Source organism: Rana temporaria, chromosome 1, assembly GCF_905171775.1.
Source record: "Rana temporaria chromosome 1, aRanTem1.1, whole genome shotgun sequence".
Lineage (NCBI taxonomy): Eukaryota > Metazoa > Chordata > Amphibia > Anura > Ranidae > Rana > Rana temporaria.
The window spans coordinates 610,546,877-610,569,628 of record NC_053489.1 but is presented as its reverse complement, the minus strand read 5'-3'; the positions used below and the strand labels follow the sequence as shown (position 1 = coordinate 610,569,628).

At 47.3% G+C, this 22,752-nt stretch overlaps 1 protein-coding gene across 15 annotated transcripts in view; it reads right to left on the bottom strand.

Moving 5' to 3' along the window:
- The window catches only part of PROM1 (prominin 1), a 306,658-nt gene that overhangs the window by 25,939 nt on the left and 257,967 nt on the right, over positions 1-22,752 (bottom strand). For all 15 annotated transcript variants that reach the window (XR_005746346.1, XR_005746354.1, XR_005746356.1 and 12 more), the window contains 2 exons: positions 9,245-9,337; positions 7,132-7,247 (listed from right to left, as the gene is read on the bottom strand). Coding sequence is in view for 4 of the 15 variants with exons in the window: in XM_040335216.1 (XP_040191150.1) it covers positions 7,132-7,247; positions 9,245-9,337 (209 nt within the window). In the remaining 11 variants the exon portion in view is untranslated. The remainder of the gene's footprint in view (positions 1-7,131; positions 7,248-9,244; positions 9,338-22,752) is intronic.

Here is a 22,752-nt window from a genome sequence, read left to right as displayed (position 1 = left end):
ACTGCTCAGTCAGATGGCTCCAGCTTGGCTGCTCTGGTTTTATCCTACTGTCTCCTCATGTCTGACTTCTCCTGTGACCCCCATCCCGGCGGCGCTCCCACTCTTGACTCCTCTTCAGACTCTTCCTCAGAGACTGTAGACACGATACAGTTCTACAGTTCTGACCCACTGCTCACCATTTTTTACTGGGGTCGCTGTGCAGCCGATGGGGGCCCCCCAGGCAAGTGGGGCCCCCGGGCAACTTCCCAGCGTGCCCAATGGAAAAGACAGCCCTGCCTACTGCCTAGGTCGCCCCCCCCCCCCCTTCCCCTTGCAGTGCTGCCGGCTTCTCTACTCTCCTCTCCCTCTGGCTGCTGCTGCAGGGATGTTTTAGGATGAGTGGGGGAAGGGGCTGGTTAATATGTAACTTACCGGCCCCTTCCCTTTCATCCTGAGTGATCGGTAGTATGTGTTTGAGCTTTGGGGTGCACACCCTAATGCAATAGGCTGCGCACACCTATGATTCAGTTAATGCTAGCGATAGACTGCACTATATATGTCACTTTTGATTTTGCCCATAGTTTGCCCATTACTGGTTCACTTAAATTTTTACAGTTTTATTTTTCCTGAAGAATCCTACCCTGAACCAGCCACAACTTGCTGTGATGAGTACTATACAGTATCTACTCTCTGTTCTCTTATATTCAAGATCAATGCACAAAAGAGAGCTGATAACTTTGGTACTTTCCAAGGTTACCATGAAATATCACACCATCTGCTAGGGGAGAATATGGTATACACAGATCATGCCTAATTGAATATATGTAACATCAGACCATCACATTTGTTCTAACCTGTGTTTTTCTGAAGGGTGCTCGAAACCTATTCAGACTTCAAAGTCTCACATCAGATGTAGGATTAAAGAGTGTATAGAACATGATCAAAGCACTCTTTTTAATAATACCAGTTTTTTGTTAAGTGCATTTTTGCGGTGTGAATTTTAATTATATATCAGACAGGAGGCTCATATCTTATGCATTATCTTTCTTTTATTAATGCTCACAGCAGAAAAGTGTTTCTAAAAATCTTCAGTGTAAAAAACTAAAACAACTACCACCCCCAGCAGTCCGTACAGTCACTAACCACGCCCCAACGGGGTCTCCATAAAAGGGGGCTGCTTGTGGTGGTTCCTCCTCTTTCTTTCTGCTCACAGGATCAGATAAGTACATTTTTGGTTATCATCACTTGATGTCAGTTTGTTATTAGGGAACTGCAGGAATCCTTTCATTCCTGTTCCTTTCTCTTCCCTCTATGTACACTTTTATATATTGTACTATATATATACCTATCTAGTGATTTTACCAATTTATTTCCCATGTGATACTCTATCACTGTCTTATTTCCCTAGATGGTAAGTCTGACAGAATTTTTTTCCTCAGACCGCGTTGTTTACCGATATTTATCACATCAGCGTCATTACTACAAACCCCGCTGCCTTCCCCGCCGCGTTCCCGGCATTTCACCTCTTTTCTGAGGGAGAACACGTCTCCCTCAGCTCTTACTGCAGTCAGCGCGCGTTTGGGGGGGCGGAGCGTCTTCTCCGCTCGCTCCTCCAATCAGCACCCAGCGGCCGAAGTCTCGCGAGACTTCGTTCCCGGGCCGCTGGGGCAGCCCAAGCTCCTCTCCCTTCCGTCGCCATTCGGCGCCGACGGAAGGAGAGAACAGTTGGAGCCTGAGACACTGCTGTTTTTTCCCCTGCATCACCGGGTAATAGCGCTCCCGCTCACACCCTGTCTAATACATCCCTAGCAGGTTATATCACGCCAGGAGAGACAGCACATAGCATCCCTAACAGGAGATATTTGTTACTGCAGGTTAAAATCCCTGAGAGCACCATACTGATTGTATACAGTAGATGCTTTAGGTTGAGATACTGTACAGCATCAGTATAAACTTTACATAATTTTAAAGTTATTACCACTGCTAATCCGCACTAGTTGAATCTTATAATACAGACCTATATTAATAATGTCTGAAAATAACTCTCAATCGCTTCATGGAGAGGGTAATCCCAATAGCACTTCACATAACCTAAGTGCTTCACAATTACAGGACATTATCCAAATGTCCATCCAAGCAGCCCTGGCCTCCACTACCCCGGCCGCTTGGTCGCTACAACCCACTGTGGCACTTACACCACCGCCTCAGAGCGGCGAACCACCTTTAAAAAAGGGTAAAGTCTTGCACAAAAGAAAGCACACCCTGGTGGTACTTGACTCCCCGGCAGGGGAAGACAATAGCATGCATCAGGTAGCCCCTACCACGGGCCACCGTCCCCAGCATCTATCTGACTCTGCTCGACCCCTGGACCCCAGGGAGACTCAAAAGGGGTATAGGTCCGCTAGAAGGACTAAGCCGGACTCCTACGAGGATTCCTCCGCGGAGGAATCAGCCGAGCTTTCTGACGAATCAGAGTTTTCAGATTCCCAATCTATCACTCATGATGCTGGGGCCATGGCGACTGACACAATCGCCAATCCTGCTACGCAGGACGATGTCCTCCTGGACGCTTTAGGGGAACCATTATTCCACCCGGACGCGATTACGCACCCACGGTCCGGGGACTGGACACCCCTGCCACATGTGGCACAGTATGTTGAGTTATGGGCCAGGAAATCCCTGGACAGAACAGCTCGCAACAAATTGAGGGCCGAGTGCCCCAGACCCTCGTTACCCAAGAAAGTGGTGGCTACCCCGGAGGTAGACCCAGTTCTTACGAAATACCTGATCAAAACAGGTAAATTTCAAAAGAAGGGCATAGAGAGGTCCTTTAGGTCAATACAAGATCGCGTCCTGGATCTTATGGGACCATTGACCAAAATCCTCAACTTGTCCGAACAAGCAGTAACCTCGGGACAAGCAGTTGATTTACCACAACTGAGAGGTTGGGCGCAAAGAGCCCTATGTTTAGCAGGCACCGCCAATACGGCATGTTCTGTAGAACGGCGCAGGTCCATCCTGATGCGCCTGGATCCCCAACTCTCACACCTAGCAGAGTCTGAACCCGGCCCATCGGCCGAGGGCATGCTATTTGGGGATTCAGTCATAAAGGACATTAACAAATTTGTCGGCCTATTCTCCAGCTTAGACAAAGCGCAAAGCTCTTTGAGACGCACGGGAACCAATAAGGTTTTCAACAGGGCCGGCAGAAGTAGAGGCCGTTCTGCCGGCCGCGGTAACTTTTACAGGCCACAGGGTAGAAATTCCGCCCAATACCAGTACCAGGCTCCAACCTACTCCGCTCCGGTGGCTCAACCAGCACCGTTCTTCCCTCCCAGAGGCAGACCCTGGCGCGGACGTGGGGGACGCGGATACCCTCGATCCAGACCCTATACCGGTGAGTTTACACTACACCACACTCGATCACATTCCAGTGGGAGGTCGGCTGAGGTATTTTACCCACGCCTGGTCTGCGATTACGGCAGACGCGTGGATCTTAAATTCTGTAGAGGGGTTCGGGATAGAATTACTTACCCTACCATTCCTCAATGTCATTCCTCCTCCCATTCGTTTCTCAAAACGAAACAACAAGCTCATAGACAGGGAGGTGCTGGACCTGCTTACCAAGCAAGCCATCATGGAGGTAGACCCTTCTTCCCCGGGTTACATGAGCAACCTATTTCTGGTACACAAAAAAGGGGGGGGCTACCGCCCTGTGATCAACCTCAGAAATTTAAATCAACACGTCCAATATCGTCACTTCAAAATGGAAGGGATTCACTTCCTACGAGACCTTCTCCAACCCAGAGACTGGCTGGTGAAAGTAGATCTCAAAGACGCATATCTGACGGTCCCCATACATCCGGATTCCCAGCATTTGCTGCGGTTCCCGTGGAAGGGCAGGATGTGGCAATTCACTTGCCTCCCCTTCGGCCTTTCATCCGCCCCATGGTGTTTCACCAAAATCATGAAACCCGTGGTGGCGGCCCTCAGGAGCAGAGGAGTGCGTCTGATCATTTATCTGGACGACATCCTCATTATGGCCCATTCGAAACCCCAAGCGCTCCTCCACATGTCATGGACCATGTCACTCATACAGAGGCTAGGATTCATAATCAACCGCGACAAGTCGGTTCTCATCCCATCCAGACAGATGGAGTTCTTAGGGTTTACAGTGGACACCATCCACTCTACCCTCAGCCTCCCCAAGGTAAAACTTACACTCATCCGCAAGGAGATTCGGGCCGCCCTCCGCAAGGGATGCCTCTCCCTACGTACTCTGGCCCGGCTGGTGGGCCTGCTGGCGGCCTCTATCCAAGCCATATTTCCAGCCCCTCTGCATTACAGAGCCCTTCAGAGGCTCAAGATCATGCACCTAAGACAGGGCCTCGGGTATTCGGACGAGATACCTCTTTGCCAAGAAACCACCGAGGAATTGAAATGGTGGCTCCACCATGCCGTCGAGTGGAACGGCAGAACCATATTCAGTCCCAATCCGGATGTGATCATAGAGTCGGATGCCAGTCGCTTGGGCTGGGGCGCTCGGTGCGGCGTAGCCTCTACAGGAGGGACCTGGTCGCAAGCAGAGACATCCCTCCATATCAATGCACTAGAACTACTAGCAGCTCTGTTTGCTCTCAAGAGCTTCATGCCTCATTCTCCCGCACGCTGTATCCTTTTCCGCATGGACAACGTTGCAGCGGTGCAATATGTCAACCGCCTGGGAGGCACCAGATCGAAAACCTTGGCGTATATCGCGAGGGATTTCTGGCACTTTTGTCTGGCCCACAACATCACTCCTATAGCGGAATACATCCCGGGTACTCTCAACTCCGTGGCCGACTGGAACTCTCGATATCTGCGAGATTCCAGCGATTGGAGACTAGATCGATCAACCTTTCTCCTCTTGCAAGAGCTTTGGGGTCCGCTATCTTTCGATCTATTCGCCTCTCGACTCAACCGTCAACTGCCTCGCTTCTTCAGCTGGAGGCCAGACCCGGAGGCTTATGCAGTGGACGCTCTTCGCCAACCTTGGCCGGAGGGAACACACTACGCTTTTCCCCCCTTTCAAATAATATCCAGACTTCTCCTCCGGATAACCAACCTGGGAGCAACGGTGGTGCTGTTAACACCATGGTGGCCTACCCAACCTTGGTTCCCTCGGTTGCTAGCAATATCGGTAGATTTTCCCAGACTTCTTCCTCAACTTCCTCACCTCCTCACCAACCCGACCGGGGATCCTCACCCCCTAGTTCTCGAGAACAACCTTCCACTCCTCGCGTGGTTAGTATCGGGATCCCTTCCCCTGATAGAGTGCTTTCAGAGTCGGCTCGGAACCTCCTCGCCATGGCCTGGGCCCCCGGGACTAGATCGGCATATCGATCAGCCTGGAGACGATGGGTTTGTTGGTGTGATCAACGGCAGGTTGATCCCATTCAAGCCCCTGTGTCACTAGTGGTTAACTACCTGGCTGACTCCTTTGACTCAGGTAGTTCCTATAGCTCTATTAATATTTACCGGTCAGCTATCTCAGCATATCATCACCCCGTAGATTCCCTACCTATTGGCAGACACCCTTTGGTGTGTCGACTTTTGAGAGGCGCAAAATTCCAACGTCCCCCCAGGCCTAGATACCAAGCGACCTGGGATGTTTCCAAGGTGCTGGATATGTTCGCCAGTTGGGGGGACAATTCAGATCTCTCCCTTAAAATGTTATCCATTAAACTAACAGTACTTCTATGCCTCATCTCCGTTAAGAGAGTGTCAGACGTTAGAGCTCTGGACATTGCCAGACGACAATTCTCACCACAGGGAGTTGAATTTTCCATTACACGCAGGACGAAAACCGGCATCACATCGGTTTTCTACCCATCATTTCCGGATCACCCACTTCTCTGCGTCGTTCGTTGTCTACAGACATACGAATCTCAGACCTCTGCTCTGCGTCCCTCGGGCTCTTCACAGCTCCTTCTGTCCTATGTGAAACCCCATCTACCAGTCTCGTCTGCCTCTTTGGCGCGATGGGTTAGGACCGCCATGGATATGGCGGGGATTGACGTCACCCTCTTCGGGGCCCATTCCACCAGAGGTGCCATGGCCACCAAAGTGATCGTCTCAGGAGGCTCTCTTTACGATTTATTGAAAGCAACGGACTGGTCCTCGGAGACCACGTTCCGCCAATTTTATTTCAGACCTAGGGATCACATTTCTAGGTCAGTCCTCTCTTAAGGTTATCATATATTATGTCATTGGTATGTTGTTACATGAGCTTTGAACTTGCATAAGATATGAGCCTCCTGTCTGATATATAATGGGAGATTTTCCTAGCTTGTGACGGAAAATATTAATTATATGAAGACAGGAGGCGAGTATCTTCCCTCCCTACCCTCCCTATTACGGTTGTTTTTTCTCTTCCTCTCAGGTTATTGACGGACAACCGGCGCGTTGCAGACGGAGTATCCAGTTTAAAGGATGATGTAATCCGTCCATAGGTTGAAACATAGACCTGTTTCGTTTCTTTTCACCGCTGGGATCGCTCGTTTTCCTGGATCCATGTTGGGTCACAGTGGAGGATTTCCGCTTCTTCACAGAAGACTCTGGACGCTGACCGGCCGGTCTAGTTTCCAGGATCACACCTCTACAATTCGTTTGGAACCGTTCTACCCAAGGGAGTGTCGCAGCAAGAAAGAGGAGGAACCACCACAAGCAGCCCCCTTTTATGGAGACCCCGTTGGGGCGTGGTTAGTGACTGTACGGACTGCTGGGGGTGGTAGTTGTTTTAGTTTTTTACACTGAAGATTTTTAGAAACACTTTTCTGCTGTGAGCATTAATAAAAGAAAGATAATGCATAAGATACTCGCCTCCTGTCTTCATATAATTAATATTTTCCGTCACAAGCTAGGAAAATCTCCCATTTCTTATGAATGTTTTAAGCTCCCCATAGATTGAGGTCAGCTCTTTTATCTGTGTACTCCAACTGCTGCACATGCACAACTCATAGTGGGACACATATAGACATTAAGAGATGGCAAAGCAATATGACGAGACATTCCCTTATTGTTTCTCTTTAGTAAAACGATGGGAAAATGTATAGACTGTATAGACCAACATATTAAAGGATGTTACATAAATGCTTATGCATTTATACTTACTCATCATAAACATCTTCCGTGTCCATTCTGCGGTAGAACTTTGATAACTTGATAGCAAAAATGATGGCAGGAATTAGGAATATTGTAGATCCTCCCAAACCAAACCAAAATGAGTTCTGTAGAGACATGATATATATATCTTATTTTATAAAGGAGACCAACATTTTAACATTAAAGCAATGTCTTATTTAATAAAATAGACCTTCGCCCCAAAATAAAAGTTATCCTCATCTTGTAACCAAATCGCAGTGTTTGATTTTTCTTTTCAGGGAGTGAATACCTTTTTGGTTGTACCCACTTCCAGTTGCTCGTTCTTACTTAGGCAAGGATGACCTCAGCCTGCCCACAGACCTCTGGGATCACAACACAAATCAGGAGGCCAAGGACCAGTCTTAGTGCAGTCCGCTGTAATGCCCCGTACACACCATCACTTTATGTGATGAAAAAAAACGACACTTTCTGTGAAGTAAAAAACGACGTTTTTGAAACTTCAATTTTCAAAGACGAAGTTGCCTACACACCATCGTTTTCTCACAATGATCTTGCAAAGTGAGGTTACGTTCCACCACGTTTTACCATTGAAGCTTGCTTCTGGGCATGCGTGGATGAAAAAACGTCTTAGAAAACGACGTTTTTTGCTACACACGGTCAATTTCTGTGAAGTAAAAAGTGCACTTTTGAAAAACGACACATAAAATTGAAGCATGCTTCAATTTTTTTTGGTCGTTTTTTACAAGACATAAAACGACGTTTTCCCCCACACACGGTCAATTAAAGTGACGTTTTTAAAAACGTCATTTTTTTTCATCACATAAAGTGATGGTGTGTACGCGGCATTACTCATATGAACAGTAGGAGGCCATCATGAAATGACAGCCAAGATGAGAAACCCTGAGAAAATGAGCTGTATGGAAGACTGCTCAGGACTGCATGGGCTGTAGTCAGAAACGACAGTACTTGTAGCTGCTGACTTTTAATTTCCCCATACCCTGGTGATGTTCTTCTTTAGTCAGAAAATTAAGTCCTGCTAGATCACTTCAGCAGGCCCCTTTTGCGGGTATAAAACATTAAAAATAAATGCCTATACTGTGTAAAATACAGTAATTCACCCTGCTCTGCACATGCTCAGTTGCTCTCCATTTTTGCACTGTTCTCCCTACAACCTAATGATTTAAGCAAGAAGAAACAGGAACATTACCAGAAGCAATTTGCAACACACACTAATTTTGGTAGCATAATGATTAATTTGGAATGTATGTTCCTTGCTAAAGAACATTATTTTTATCAATTTGTTTGGTAAATTTCTACTTTAGGGCTATACAACATTAATGTATGGAATTCTAGATTCCCCCTTACTACCCTTGAAAGTGTCCCCTGCCCCTCCTAACACCTATGCTAAATAACTTGTGTAAGAAAGGTGTGCATACTTACCTATTTTCAGTCTGCTCCAGTCCGGTGATGTGATCTCCCCTGTGTCAGCCAGCAGCAGCTGCAGGGGAAAGAAGAGAGCTCTCTGACAATGGCTAGTAAAGCTTGGAGGGCTGATGTCACCCATAGGCTTCAATGGTCCATCCATTGCTTGCGCTCCCTCCTCTCCCCTGCAGCCACGCTGGCTGACACTGGACTAAAGTGGCCTGAAAATGAGTAAGTTTAGAGACATTTTTTTACACAGGTTAGTTAGCACAGGTGGTAGGAAGGGGAGGATAAAGTTTTAAGGCTAGTTAGGTGGAATTCTATTTTAAATTCAACTCCAGCTTTTAAAAAGAGTAGGGAAGGAAACGTAAGGGAGAATCTCTTCAATGGAGTGACCAAAAGAAATGAAAACCCTTTTTTATTTTTACCAGTGTGGGAAAGAGTTAAAAAGTTTTTTTTTTTTATAATTTTCACATGGGAATTTTCCCTTTACTTCCTGTCCTGTTTGGACCCTGTGTTGCAGGTTTACCTAGAACAGGAAGTGAAATAAAATCTTACTAGCTGCAATACTAATAATAATAAAAAAAGCATGGTTTCTAAACCTTCCCCACTCTATCAAATGCTATAGAAAGCTGATAAAGAGAGAAAGAGAAAAAAAGCGAGTGCATGAGAGAAAGATCACAAAGAAAAAATAACCTACCACGGAATTAATAATGTAGCTGCATAAAAACAAATCTACAGCAGTGTCTATAGCATTTGCTATCGGTTTACATCCAGCAACATCCAGGGCTATCTGGAAAAAAAAAAAAAAAATAGATGAAACGGATTAGGATAAGTGGATCAGGATAATGAGAGAGGATATCAAACATGTCTTGTAATTATAAAGAATTTGTGTAACGCGTATCCTACATACTATTCACAATGTATTGCATGCCACTGTTGTCTTTAATTTTCATGTTTAACAAAATTGCAGTAAGTCTGGATGAATGATGTGTTATGGGAAACACAGAATAGGATTACACAAGTTTGTGGAATCCCAGGTTCTATTATGTTATTTCATAAAAAAGAAAATTCTGCTCTGGGCTCTGCAGGATGCAAGTTTGATTGCTTCCCTGTTTTATGGAGATATCCAGAACATAGTGAGATATTCAGAAGACAGTGGGGTAGATTCACGTAGCTGCGCCCCTTCTTACGGCGGCGCAGCGTATCGTATTTACGCTATGCCGCCGCAACTTACAGGAGCAAGTGCTGTATTCACAAAGCACTTGCTCCGTAAGTTGCGGCGGCGTAGCATAAATGGGGCCGGCGTAAGCCCGCGTAATTCAAATGTGGAAGGGGGGCGTGTTTTATGCTAATATGTGATGACCTGACGTGATTGACGTGATTGACGAACGGCGCATGCGCCGTCCGTGTACATATCCCAGTGTGCATTGCTTCAAATGACGTCGCAAGGACGTCATTGGTTTTGACGTGAACGTAAATTACGTCCAGCCCTATTCGCGAACGACTTACGCAAACGACGCAAACAATTCAAATTTCGAAGCGGGAACGACGTCCATACTTAACATTGGCTGCGCCTCCTAATAGCAGGAGCAACGTTTCGCCGAAAACGACTTACGCAAACGACGTAAAAAACTACCGCCGGGCGCATGTAGAGTGAGAATGCACCATAAGATATGACGGCGTAAGAGACTTATGCCAGTCGTATCTTGGGCTAATGTCGGCGTATCTTGCTTTCTGAATACAGAAAGAAGATACGCCGGCGCAGATTTGAATTTACGCGGCGTATCTATAGATACGCCGGCGTAAATTCTCTCTGAATCTAGCCCAGTGGGTGGAATAGTCAAAGCCTGAATATTTATACAGCTCTGCCCAATCCCTGGGGAGGTGTGTCCAAGTAGTGTTTGGGGAGTGTATAAATAATTTGGGGCTCTAGAGCAGGGTTTTTTTTCAGGAGGAGAGCTTCCCAGTCAGGAAGGCTTCAAGCCCTTCATGGCCATTCTGTGCCAGATTCTGCCTAGCTCATCCAGGTCCCAGCTGCTCATTTGGGAGCAAAAAGAGGGGTGCCTCTGAGGAACTTATCTGGGAGTTCTACAAAGATGTTTGCCTGCTTGAACCAGAGCGAGACACTCAAGCCCTGGGGACACTGTGAGTACAGACCCAAAGCCTAGTACACACAAGCTGAACATCAGGTGGCATCGGCCGGTGTCTATTGAACTGCCCGCTGCCGTCTGACATTCAGCTTGTGTGTGAGTCCAGCTGTTGGGCTGGCTTTTGTCAAAGGGTCACGACTGAGAAAGATCTGCCGATCGGCTCCAGGTCACTACTTTCAGCCAATGGCTGAGAGCGCTAACCAGAGTGATCTGATGGGGGGAGGGCTGTCCCCCTGTCAGAACACAATAGAACAGCAGGGGAGATCGTTGTACTAACATCAGATAGTTAGTAAAGCGACTCCTCCTGAGATGTAATTTTTATTTTCGTTCAACCCTGCAGGACCTGGCAGAGACCAGTGGCACTTAGACGCACATGCGGGGGGATTTCTGAACATGCACACAATGCTGCCAGTTTTGGGAAAAACAGGATTTTTAAAACAGCTTACCTGTAAAATCCTTTTCTTGGAGTACACCACAGGACACAGAGCCTTTATCTTTACATAATAGGTTAAGGGTCACCAGCGGTGATTGGACACTGGCACAAACAATTGAAGACAGTTCCCCTCCATATAACCCTTCCCATCAGCAAACAATAAGGTTCCCATAAGAAGGGGGGACCTCTGTGTCCCGTGGTGTACTCCAAGAAAAGGATTTTACAGGTAAGCCGTTTTAAAAATCCTGTTTTCTTTATCGTACACCACGGGACACAGAGCCTTTATATTTACATAATGGGACATCCCAGAGTAATGCTCCATATGAAGGGGGGGGGAGACAAAGATCAAGCCGGCCGCCATGGACCAGAAGCTTTATACAGCCTGCAGCACACTTCGCCCGAAGGCGGTATCCTCCTGTCCCTTCACGGCTACCTGATAAAATCTGGAAAATGTGTGGACTGAGGACCAAGTTGCAGCTTTACAGATCTGAGTCACCGAAGTCAGGTAGTGCACTGCCCATGAAGCACTTATCGCTCTGGTAGAGTGCGCCTTAACAGAAAAAGGAGGAGTCCTATTCTTTAAATCATAGGCTTAAATAATTGTCTGTCGAAATCCACCTGGAGATAGTGGATCTTGATGCCGCTTGTCCCTTCTTGGGACCATCTGGCAAAATTAACAAAACATCTGTTTTACGTATCTGAGCGGTTGCCTGCAGATACGCTTTTACTGCTCTCACGAAATCTAGAGAGTGTAATACTTTTTCCTCCGCTGTCTGTGGATCGGGAAAAAAGGAAGGCAGGACAATGTCCTGATTTAAATGAAAAGCCGACACCACCTTAGGTAAAAAAGCAGGATGGGGTCAAAGCACAATTTTGTCTTTATGACAAACTAAATAAGGCTCTTTACAGGAAAGAGCTGCTAATTCAGATACTCTTCTAGCCGAAGAGATAGCAATCAAAAAGGCCAACTTCTTGCTTAAAAGAATCAACGGAATGTGGCGAATAGGCTCAAAGGGTTGCTTCTGCAACACTGATAATACTAGATTCAGATCCCATGGGCACAAGGGAGACTTAACTGGCGGATTGATCCGCAGTACCCCCTGAATGAAAGCCTGCACTAGGGAATGAGATGCCAGTGGTCTTTGAAAGAAGACTGATAGAGCTGATATTTGACCCTTAATGGTACTAAGGGCTAATTTCATATCCACTCCTAGCTGGCAAAAGGCAAGAATCCTATTTATGTCATATCTTTGAGGATTACATTTGTTGGTTTCACACCATGAAACATATGCTTTCCAGACTCTGTAGTAAATAAGTCTGGAAACTGGCTTTCTGGCAATAATTGTTAAAAGCACTGACCCAAGATCCCCCGTTTCCTCAGAATGTGGGTCTCAGCAGCCAAACCGTCAAACTTAGAGTTTGTAAGGAAGGATGGAACACTGGACCTTGCGACAGCAGGTCGTAATGAAGCGGAAGCTTCCAAGGTGTTCTCCTACCACCATCTTTATAATCTCGGCGACCAAGATCTTCTGAGCCAATTTGGAGCCACTAAGATTACAGGAATTCTTTCCTTCTTGATCCAGCAGAGTAACCTTTGTAAGAGAGCGATCGGAGGAAGCGCATAGATCAGTGAGAACTGATTCCACAGGACCACCAGAGCATCCGATCCGTAGGCCAGAGGATCTCTTGTCCTGGACACAAAGTTGTCCAACTTCCTGTTGAATCTGGAAGCCAACAGGTCAATATCCGGGGTCCCCATCTCTGGCCTGAAAGATCTTGGGGTGGAGAGACCACTCTCCTGGTGACAGCTGATGGCGACTCAGATAGTCCGCTTGCCAGTTTTCTACCCCTGGGATGAGAATTGCCGAGAGACAGGGAGTATGTTTTTTTGCGCAAGTCAAAATATGATTCACCTCCTCCTGAGCGCCCTGACTGCGGGTGCCTCCTTGGTGATTGATGTAAGCTACTGCAGTATCATTGTCGGATTGAATCTGAACTGGGTGGCCCAGTAACCTGCTTGTCCAGGTTTTGAGGGCTAAGTATACTGCCCGAATTTCCAGTATGTTGATGGGCAGGCTTTTTTCGGTCTTGACCCAGGTTCCCTGGGCTGAAGCTTCTTCCAATACTGCCCCCCAGCCTATTAGGCTGGCATACGTAGACACCACCTTCCAGGTGACTGGGAGAAAGGATCTTCCTTTCCGCAAGTTTCTGGTCTTTAACAACCAACTGAAGCTTTGGCGCACCTGTGGAGACAGACGCATGGGTAAATCCAGCGCTTGGATCTTCTTGTTCCAGGCAGTTAGAATACTGTTTTGAAGTAGTCTTGAGTGACACTGGGCATAAGGAACGGCCTCGAAGGAGGCTACCATCTTCCCCAATAGCCTCATGCAAAGGCGAATAGATTGTCTCTTGTTTGCCTTCACCTTGTGGATCAGGTCCTTTAGTGACTTGATCTTTGGTTCTGGTAGGAATACCCGGCTTTGGGCTTGTAGAGAGGATTTTTGTAAGTTTACAATCCATCCTAAATGCTCCAGGTATCTTATAGTGGTAAGCACAGCGTGATCTAATTTTGCCACTGACTGATCTATAACCAGTAGTTCGTCTAGATAAGCTGTTATCGATATGCCTTGTGCTCTGAGATTTGCCAACAGAGGGGCTAGTACCTTTGTAAATACCCGAGGTGCTTTAGCCACACCAAAGGGCAGAGCCACAAACTGGAAGTGGCGATGTTCTACTGCAAACCTTAAAAATCTTTGGTGAGCGGGATGGATAGGCACATGTAAGTATGTGTCTTTGATGTCTATTGACGCCATGAATTCTCCGCCTTGTAGGGTGGCGACCACTGATTGAATAGTTTCCATTCGGAAATGACGAATGTTCAGAAACTGATTTAGAGATCTTATGCCCCGTACACACCATCACTTTATGTGATGAAAAAAAATTACGTTTTTAAAAACGTCACTTTAATTGACTGTGTGTGGGGGAAAACGTCGTTTTATGTCTTGTAAAAAACGACCAAAAAAAATTGAAGCATGCTTCAATTTTATGTGTCGTTTTTCAAAAGTGCACTTTTTACTTCACAGAAATTGACCGTGTGTAGCAAAAAACGTCGTTTTCTAAGACGTTTTTTCATCCACGCATGCCCAGAAGCTACTTATGAAGCGAGCTTCAATGGTAAAACGTGGTGGAACGTAACCTCACTTTGCAAGATCATTGTGAGAAAACGATGGTGTGTAGGCAACTTCGTCTTTCAAAATTGAAGTTTCAAAAACGTCATTTTTTACTTCACAGAAAGTGTCGTTTTTTTTCATCACATAAAGTGATGGTGTGTACGCGGCATTAGATCCAGAATGGGTCTGACGTCTTCGTTTGGCTTTGGGATTACAAAGAGGTTTGAATAAAACCCTGAACCTTGCTCCTTTAAGGGTACTTCTGTGATCACCCCATGGGACAGCAAGTGATTCATCCTTTGAAGAAGGACGCTCTTTTTAAAGGATCCTTGGAAAGCCTTGAGCTTCCTAACTGCGAAAGGTGGGATCACTTGAAATTCCAGATTGTACCCTAGGGATATTGTGGTTACTACCCATCTATCCTGGATTTCTGTCTGCCATGTCGCTCAAAACTCGGCGGAGCGGGGGCACCTCCTCATGCAGAGGCTTTGGGGTTTTGCTTGTTAGCCCTTGAACCCCACTGCTTCTTGTTCTTCTGGGCCTAGTCTTTTTTAGTCTTTGTGGCTGGCTGAAAATGCTGTCGCCACTGGCTGGGGTTAGATTTACCAGGAGGCGGGGAGAGAGAATGTTTAAAACAAGGTCTTTTGTTTTTCTTCTTCTCTGGTAATAGAGTGGTTTTCCCACTCGATATCTTTTGGATATATTTCTCCAAATCTTCCCCAAAGAGGCATTCGCCATGGAAGGGGTAACTAGCCAAAAGCTTTTTGCATGGTGCCTCTGCAGACCAATGCTTTAGCCAAAGAATTCTGCGCATATGCACCAGTTGGAGTGTGAGACGCGATGTTTGCAGAATCCAATCTCTCATCGCATCAATTGTAAAACATAAGGCTTTAGGCAAAATTTCCCACAAATTGACTTGTTCTGGAGGCAGTTCCTTCAGCCTGGTCCTTGAGGAGCTGACACATGCCTACTGCTGCTACAGCAGGTTGGGCGACTGACCCGGCCAGGAGGAAGGAAGATTTCAATAAAGACTCCAATTTCTTTTCCGAAGGGTCTTTAAATGCCTGTACGTTATCCACTGGACAAGTCAGGTTCTTATTTACACAAGAAATGGCTGCATCTACCGACAGCAGACTCCACTTCTTGGAAAACTCTTCCTCCATAGGATAAAGAATATTAAACTTCTTTGGAGGTGAGAAATGCTTGTCTGGATGTAACCAGTCTGCGTAGATTACCTTTTCTAATGAAGGATGAACTGTAAAAGAGCATGCACCCTGCAGGGATTTTAATGAGCCCAGGGAGGAGACATGTGATTCAGTTAACTCCGAAGAGGGCAGCCTGAATGCAGTACGCACTGTTTCAGCATAACATTGTACCTGTGATCTTAGCATCTGGGAAGCAGAAAAGGGTTCCTCTGAAATCCCTGATCCGTCTGACTCCTCATCCCTGTCCTCTGTGGGTGTTACCTCATCCTTCTCCTCTTCAGATCTTTCTGAAAGAGGATCTAAAACCGCCGAAGGACATCTGCTCCGCTTTTTGTCCCCTTGTGAGGACTTTGTGATTAGCGTAGCGATTTTCCCTTCTAATTTTTCCATGGCTGCGATAAAAGTGTCCTCAGTGAAATATGCAGGCCTAGGTGCCACTGGGGAAATGGTTACTCCTGATAGTGGCAATGGCTCCTCCTGTATTGGTATATCAAGATTTACAGGGGAGGAAGGTACCGAGCAGGTACGGCTAGAACCTCCTGTCTCAGGCCTTGGTGCTTTCTTGTCCCTCTTAGTCCCTGAATTCTTTCTAAGGGAAGACATATTACCAAGCAACAAGCCGAGGTACCAACAGCATATACTGTGCATATACTGTGCTCAGTTTAGTAATCTACATAAAGTATGCAACTTAAACACACAGTTTCATGCCATAGAGTGGGTGTCTCTCTTGGTAGTGCCCTACCAACCACCTAGAGCTTACGTGCCCCTTCTGCTGCTGCTGTGTCCCCAAGGGAAAAGCTGCCGGGGTCCACGATCCTCTAATGGCTCCTGTTTGAGCACCATCTTTTGAATCCATTTGCATGCGCCCGTGCGCGCGCCTGTGCATGCTCAGATCCTCCTCCTCCGCCCCCCGCTGATAAACGTGCGTGCGCGACCTAGGGCATTATGGCGGCTGTGAGGGATCAGGGAGAGCCTCCCCCTGCTTATTCCATGCTGGTACTCAGCGTTTAGGAGGAGAGGAACTGTGGCCGTGTTTATGCAGAGCTCTGCAGCGGAAGGAATGTGCCTTGTCCTACGGATCTGACATTCTTACAGAGTGAGGTGAGTGAAACTCAGCTCTTTATTTCCTCTAGTGGCCTAAGAAGAGAAGACACGCTACTCATAGTTTGAAAAGGATCCTTAAGCTTGTTCTTGGGATTCCTTTTCTCTTACCTTTATCCCTGCCGCAGGTTTTTTCTGCTAAAAAGATTCAGACAGCACCAATCTTCACCCATCTTGGTGGGTTTTTTGTGCCAACCTTCAGGGATATGGGCTCCTATTTAACGGATACTTCTCCCCTGGGCCTTGTAAAAGACTCTAACCAGGACTTTTAGCTGCTGTAGCGAAATTGCTGGACCCCAGAGCCCAGTCCTCCAAAGAGAGACATTACAGGCGACGCCTCGTCCCTGAGGCCCGGATCCCATCCAGTTTCAGCGTAACTATTAGCGTCTTGGATGGATCCCAAAGCATAGCTCCTTCGCCCCCAGAGGGTCTTCTTTAGCAGAGCTATCCTTAGCACATCCTTGCGTGTCCAACACCTTTTAGACACTGGCGAAAAAACTGAGGTGCTTCCCTGATGGGAGGGATTATATGGAGGGTAACTGTCTTCAATTGGTTGTTCCAGTGTCCAATCACCGCTGGTGACCCTTAACCCATTATGTAAAGATAAAGGCTCTGGGCCAGATTCTTGTAGTTTCTGCGGCACGTAAGCCATTTACACTACACCGCCCCAACTTACAGGAGCAAGTGCTGTATTCCCCAAACACTTGTTCCGTAGTTTGGGGCGGCGTAGTGTAATTGGCCCGGCGTATCCCCGCCTAATTCCAAGGGGGCGGCTTGTATTTAAATTAAGCGCGCCCCGTGCCGTTCGAACTGCGCATGCGCCGGGCTTAAAAAAGCCCAGTGCGCATGCTCCAGTTCTCAACGGAAAACGTCAATGACGCCGACGTGTGTGTCATTGACGTAAAGTCGTATTCAAGAACGACTTAGTAAAACGACGTACCCGACGGGAAAAGACGACGCGGACCCGACGCCATACTTAACATGGCATACGTGGGACTGGCGTAAGGTTACCCCTCATATAGCAGGGGTAACCTTACGCTTACGCAAACGACGTAAGCGATGGTTACGCAACGCGATTTCGTTCGGGAATCGGCGTATCAGGCTCATTTGCATAAACAAATGAGACCTGAACATAAACGCCATCTAGCGCCCGGCGGCGAATTACATTTAGGATCCGACAGTGTAAGTGACTTACACTAGTTGGATCCTAGCCTAAATCCGGCGTATCTTGTTTTGTGAATACAAAACTGTTATATCCTCTGTGTTGTGAGGGAGACAAGACTCTGGGCTGGAACAATGGATGTTTATTCAGTACAGACTGTACACTGCAACATGCATCTCAGGACATTACATATCACTCTGCTTCCTACATGTGCTCTCTCTAAGATGGCTACTATGCCCCTTGACCCTTGTCATCACTGCTGGGTGGAGCCAGCCTTAAAGTGCCAGTACATGTGGAACCCTTCAGGTATAACACCTTCCATCCATCCCTAAAAAAAAACAAAAAAAAAAACAAAACAAAACAATAACAGGCACAAAACATTAACTGATAACTGTCCAATAACAGTCCTCCAAACACAGGAGAATTACGGAACTTCAAGCTTGCGGGGTTAATATGTCATCGGATCACTTCCGTCGGCCCCGTCGAAAGTCTCGTAACCGCTCTTGCAACTGAAACCGGTCAGGAGGGCGACAGTGTCGTTGAGGCCGGGCATCCAGCGATTCGGGACCGGAGGATACAGGGCTGGCCGGAATGGGTACCGGCGGGGCCAAGAAGGGATCCCCCAGCTCAGAGGGTAAACAGACCTCCGGACCAGAGCTGGAGGGCTCTGTTGGAGCTGAGTTCAAAAGTTCAGAGTCCCGACAATCATCAGTCTCTGTGCATCCTGATTCGCTGGGAGCAGATCCTTGAGACATTGGTGGTTCAGCCGGCATCAGGGATTCGGGCAGTTGAGAACGAGGACGCAGTTGGTCCGCATGACGTCTGCAAATGGAACCATCTTCCAGGCGGACCTTGTACATCTTGGGTCCCAAGGTCTCTGCAATGACAGCAGGAAGCCAACGGGTGTTGGAAGCCCCATAAGATCGGGCCCATACCTTTTGTTGGGCTGTGAATCGGGGGAGCTCATTGTGTTTGACCATCTTGTCTTGGGACTGTAGTACATGTTCCTGGACTGTTTGAGGGCGGAGCATATCCAAAACAGTCCATGGCTGCCGCCCCAGAAGAAGTTCTGCTGGAGTTTTCCCAGTGGTTGCATGTGGTGTGTTTCTGTAAGCAGAAAGGAAGGAGTCCAGCTGCTGGGGTGACAGGGACTGTTGTTTACTTGCAGCCACTGTAGCTTTGAAGTAGCGTTTAAAAGTCTGCACAAACCGCTCTGCTTGACCATTTGTAGCCGGGTGGTAAGGTGCGGTCAACTTGTGCTTGATGTTGTGGGCAGTCAGGAAACGCTGAAACTCCTGACTGGTGAATTGTGCACCGTTGTCTGTGACGATTTCTCTGGGGTATCCAAACGTAGCAGCGAGATGTAACAGTATGGAAACCGTTGCCTTAGTCGTTGGCTGAGTAACAGGAATGACCTCAGGCCACTTTGAATGGGCGTCCACTATGATCAAGAAGGTGTGTCCTCTGATCGGGCCTGCAAAGTCCAAGTGTAGGCGAAACCAAGGAACCGTGGGCCAAGTCCAGGGCTGGACGCACCCTCGAGGAGGGTCTCTTGCCGTTTGTGCACATCCAGCACAAGCATTCACATATGTTGTGATATCTGAGTCTAGGTTTGGCCACCACACATAGCCTCTGGCCTTTTGTTTCATACGTGTGCTCCCGGGATGACCAGTATGTAGCAAGTCCAGAATGTGTCTCCGGAGGGTCTGTGGAATGATCACTCGGTCTCCCCATAAAACACAGTTGCCAGCCACAGTTAATTCCATACGCCTACGGAAAAAAGGTTCATACTCCTGTGTGACAGTTGCAGGCCAACCGGACCGTACCCAGGAGAGTATGGTTTTCAGAAAGGTATCCTTGTTTGTATGGGCTGCTATCTCCCCAGAAGACAAGAAGGACAGGCTGGTGTAACGACAACTCTTGACCGGTGGAGAAGAGTCCATGGACCTCCCTGTCAGTCGGGACATAGCGTCCGCATTAGCATTGGCATCATGACCACGATACTGAATTTTGTAGCTGTATGCCCCCAAGAATAGGGCATAGCGTTGGAGGCGGGCCGCAGTAGTCTGGGAGATGCCTTTGTCAGGGCTAAAGATCTGAAGGAGTGGTTTATGGTCCGTCAGTATGGTGAATTCCCTACCATACAGGTAAAGATGAAACTTCTTAATTGCCCATATCAGCGCAAGAGCCTCTTTGTCAATGTGTGAGTAATTGCTTTCTGCTTTTGTCAAAGACCTGGAGGCAAATGCCACTGGTTTTTCTGACCCATCTGGTAAGATGTGGGATAGTACCGCCCCCAGACCATAGGGTGAGGCATCACAAGCCAAGGTGAGAGGCTTCTGGAGGTCATAGTGCACGAGCATGCGTGACGCCAACAGCTTCCGCTTAGAAACTTCAAAAGCACGTTGGCATGCAGCCGACCAGTCCCATCTGGAGTGTTTCTCCAAAAGCTTGTTCAACGGAAACAAGGTGTGTGCCAGATCTGGCAGGAATTTGTGGTAATAGTTCAGCAAGCCAAGGTATGATCGCAGCTGCTGGACGTTGGTTGGGGCTGGAGCTTTGACTAAAGCATCAACCTTGGCTTCCGTGGTGTGTATACCTTCTGCATCCACAAGGTGGCCACAAAACTCCAATTTAGGCACCATGAATTGGCATTTTGCTAAGTTCACTTTCAGACCCTGTTCTTGGAGTCTCGCCAACACAAGCTCCACATTCTGCTTGTGTTCCTGGTCGGTCCGTCCTGTAATGAGCATGTCATCTAGCAGGCACTGAGTGAAAGGAATGTCCGCCAAAATCTCGTCCATTTTTCGTTGCCAAATGGCTGGGGCAGAGGCTACCCCAAACACCATCCGATTATATTGATACAGTCCCTTGTGGGTGTTGATGGTCAGAAACTTGCGGGAAGAAGGATGGACCTCAAACTGTAAATATGCTTGTTTGAGATCAAGCTTGGTGAACTTTTGACCTCCTGCAAGAGAGGCAAAAATGTCATCTACTCTGGGTAGGGGATACTGGTCTATTTCCAGTTGAGAGTTCAGTGCCATGCGGAAATCGCCACAAATGCGCAAGTCCCCATTCGATTTCTTTACCGGTACAACTGGTGATGCCCACTCGCTGTGCTCTACCTTTGAGATGACACCTTGTTCCTCCAGCCGACTTAGTTCTGCTTCCACACCTGCTCGGAGTGCGAAAGGTACTGTCCGAGCTTTGAAGAACTTAGGCTGAGCGTTGGGTTTCAGCTTGAGTCTCACACAGTCATGCTTTATTTTTCCCAACTGGTCATCAAAAATCTTTGGGAACCGCTGCTTCAGGGACACCACCCATCCCTCATTATCTCCTAATGGAATGGTAACGGTGTTACAGGGACTTATGGCGATGTCTGGCATCCCAAAGTGAGCAATCCAGTCTCTCCCAAAGAGAGGGGGTCCCCCATTTTCTAGGATATATAATGGCAGTCTCTTTGTCTGACCCTTGTACAATACCTGTACTTTTGCGTAACCCAGTGGGTGGAGTATCTGCTTTGAGTATGTCTGCAGTTTGATTGGTGTTGGGCGGACAGTTTTTCGGGTCTGAAGTTGTCTCCATTGTTTCTGGGTGATAACTGAAACTGCTGCTCCTGTGTCTACATCCATCCTGAGTTTCTTTCCCTCAATGGTTACATCTACAGTCATTGCGGAGGGTGCTGAATGCATATGGTGTATGTCTAACCTGTGGAGCACAGCCTCATCCTCTGACTCAGATGATGATGTATATCTTCCCACCATATATGTCTTAGTCTTGGGGTTCAGAGGTCGTTTATCTCGCACCCTTTTGCTACGGCAAACTCGTTTCAGATGGCCGGTCCTACCGCAATTATGACAGGTCTGATCCTTAAACCGGCAGACTTTGTAATCATGGTCTGTATTCCCACAACGGTGGCAAGCTGACTCCCGGCTTGGCGGGGGTCTGTATTTCCAGTTTGCAGCAGTTGGTTTGACTGCTGTTCTGAAAACTTCCTGCTTCACCTCTTCCCTTCTGCTCTGGGGGTTCAATTCCTCTGTATCTTTCACAGCCATTTCCATCACTGAAGCTATCTCAATTGCCTTTGTAAGGGTAAGGTCTTTCTCTGTTAACAGTCTCTTTTGTGTTGACTCACAATTCAGTCCCATCACAAACTTATCTCTCAGTGCAGTAGGTAGGTAGTCCCCAAAAGAACAGGTCGAGGCTAGTCTGCGAAGGGCGAGCACATAAGCTTTAATCTCTTCACCTGTCTGCTGCTGCCTTTGATAGAAGCGAAATCTTTCTGCAATTTCTAATGGTTTAGGCTGGAAGTGATCCTCTAGCAGTGTCAGCAGCTCTGCCAATGTCTTAGCTGCTGGTTTTACAGGGGAAAGCAGATCCCTCAGAGTGTCATATGTCTTGGCCCCAACCACTGTCAGAAACACTGCTACTTGCCTGTTGTCTGGGATGGCATTTGCACTGAAATACTGTTCCAGTCTCTCATCCCAGGAACTCCAGGATGTCTGTTCTCCATCAAACTCACTTAATGTCCCGATTAATGACATTTTCCTGCTGGGATTGCTTTTATCCAGGTGACAATCCACAATGTCTTTGTCTCTCTCTCAGACTGATAGACACTTTGTAAATCCCATCCTCGTCGCCACTGTTATATCCTCTGCGTTGTGAGGGAGACAAGACTCTGGGCTGGAACAATGGATGTTTATTCAGTACAGACTGTACACTGCAACATGCATCTCAGGACATTACATATCACTCTGCTTCCTACATGTGCTCTCTCTAAGATGGCTACTATGCCCCTTGACCCTTGTCATCACTGCTGGGTGGAGCCAGCCTTAAAGTGCCAGTACATGTGGAACCCTTCAGGTATAACAAAAACAATGATACGCAGGCGGGAAATTCGATTTACGCCGGTGTATCAGTAGATACACCGGCGTAACTTGTTTGAGAATATGGCCCTCTGTGTCCCGTGTTGTACGATAAAGAA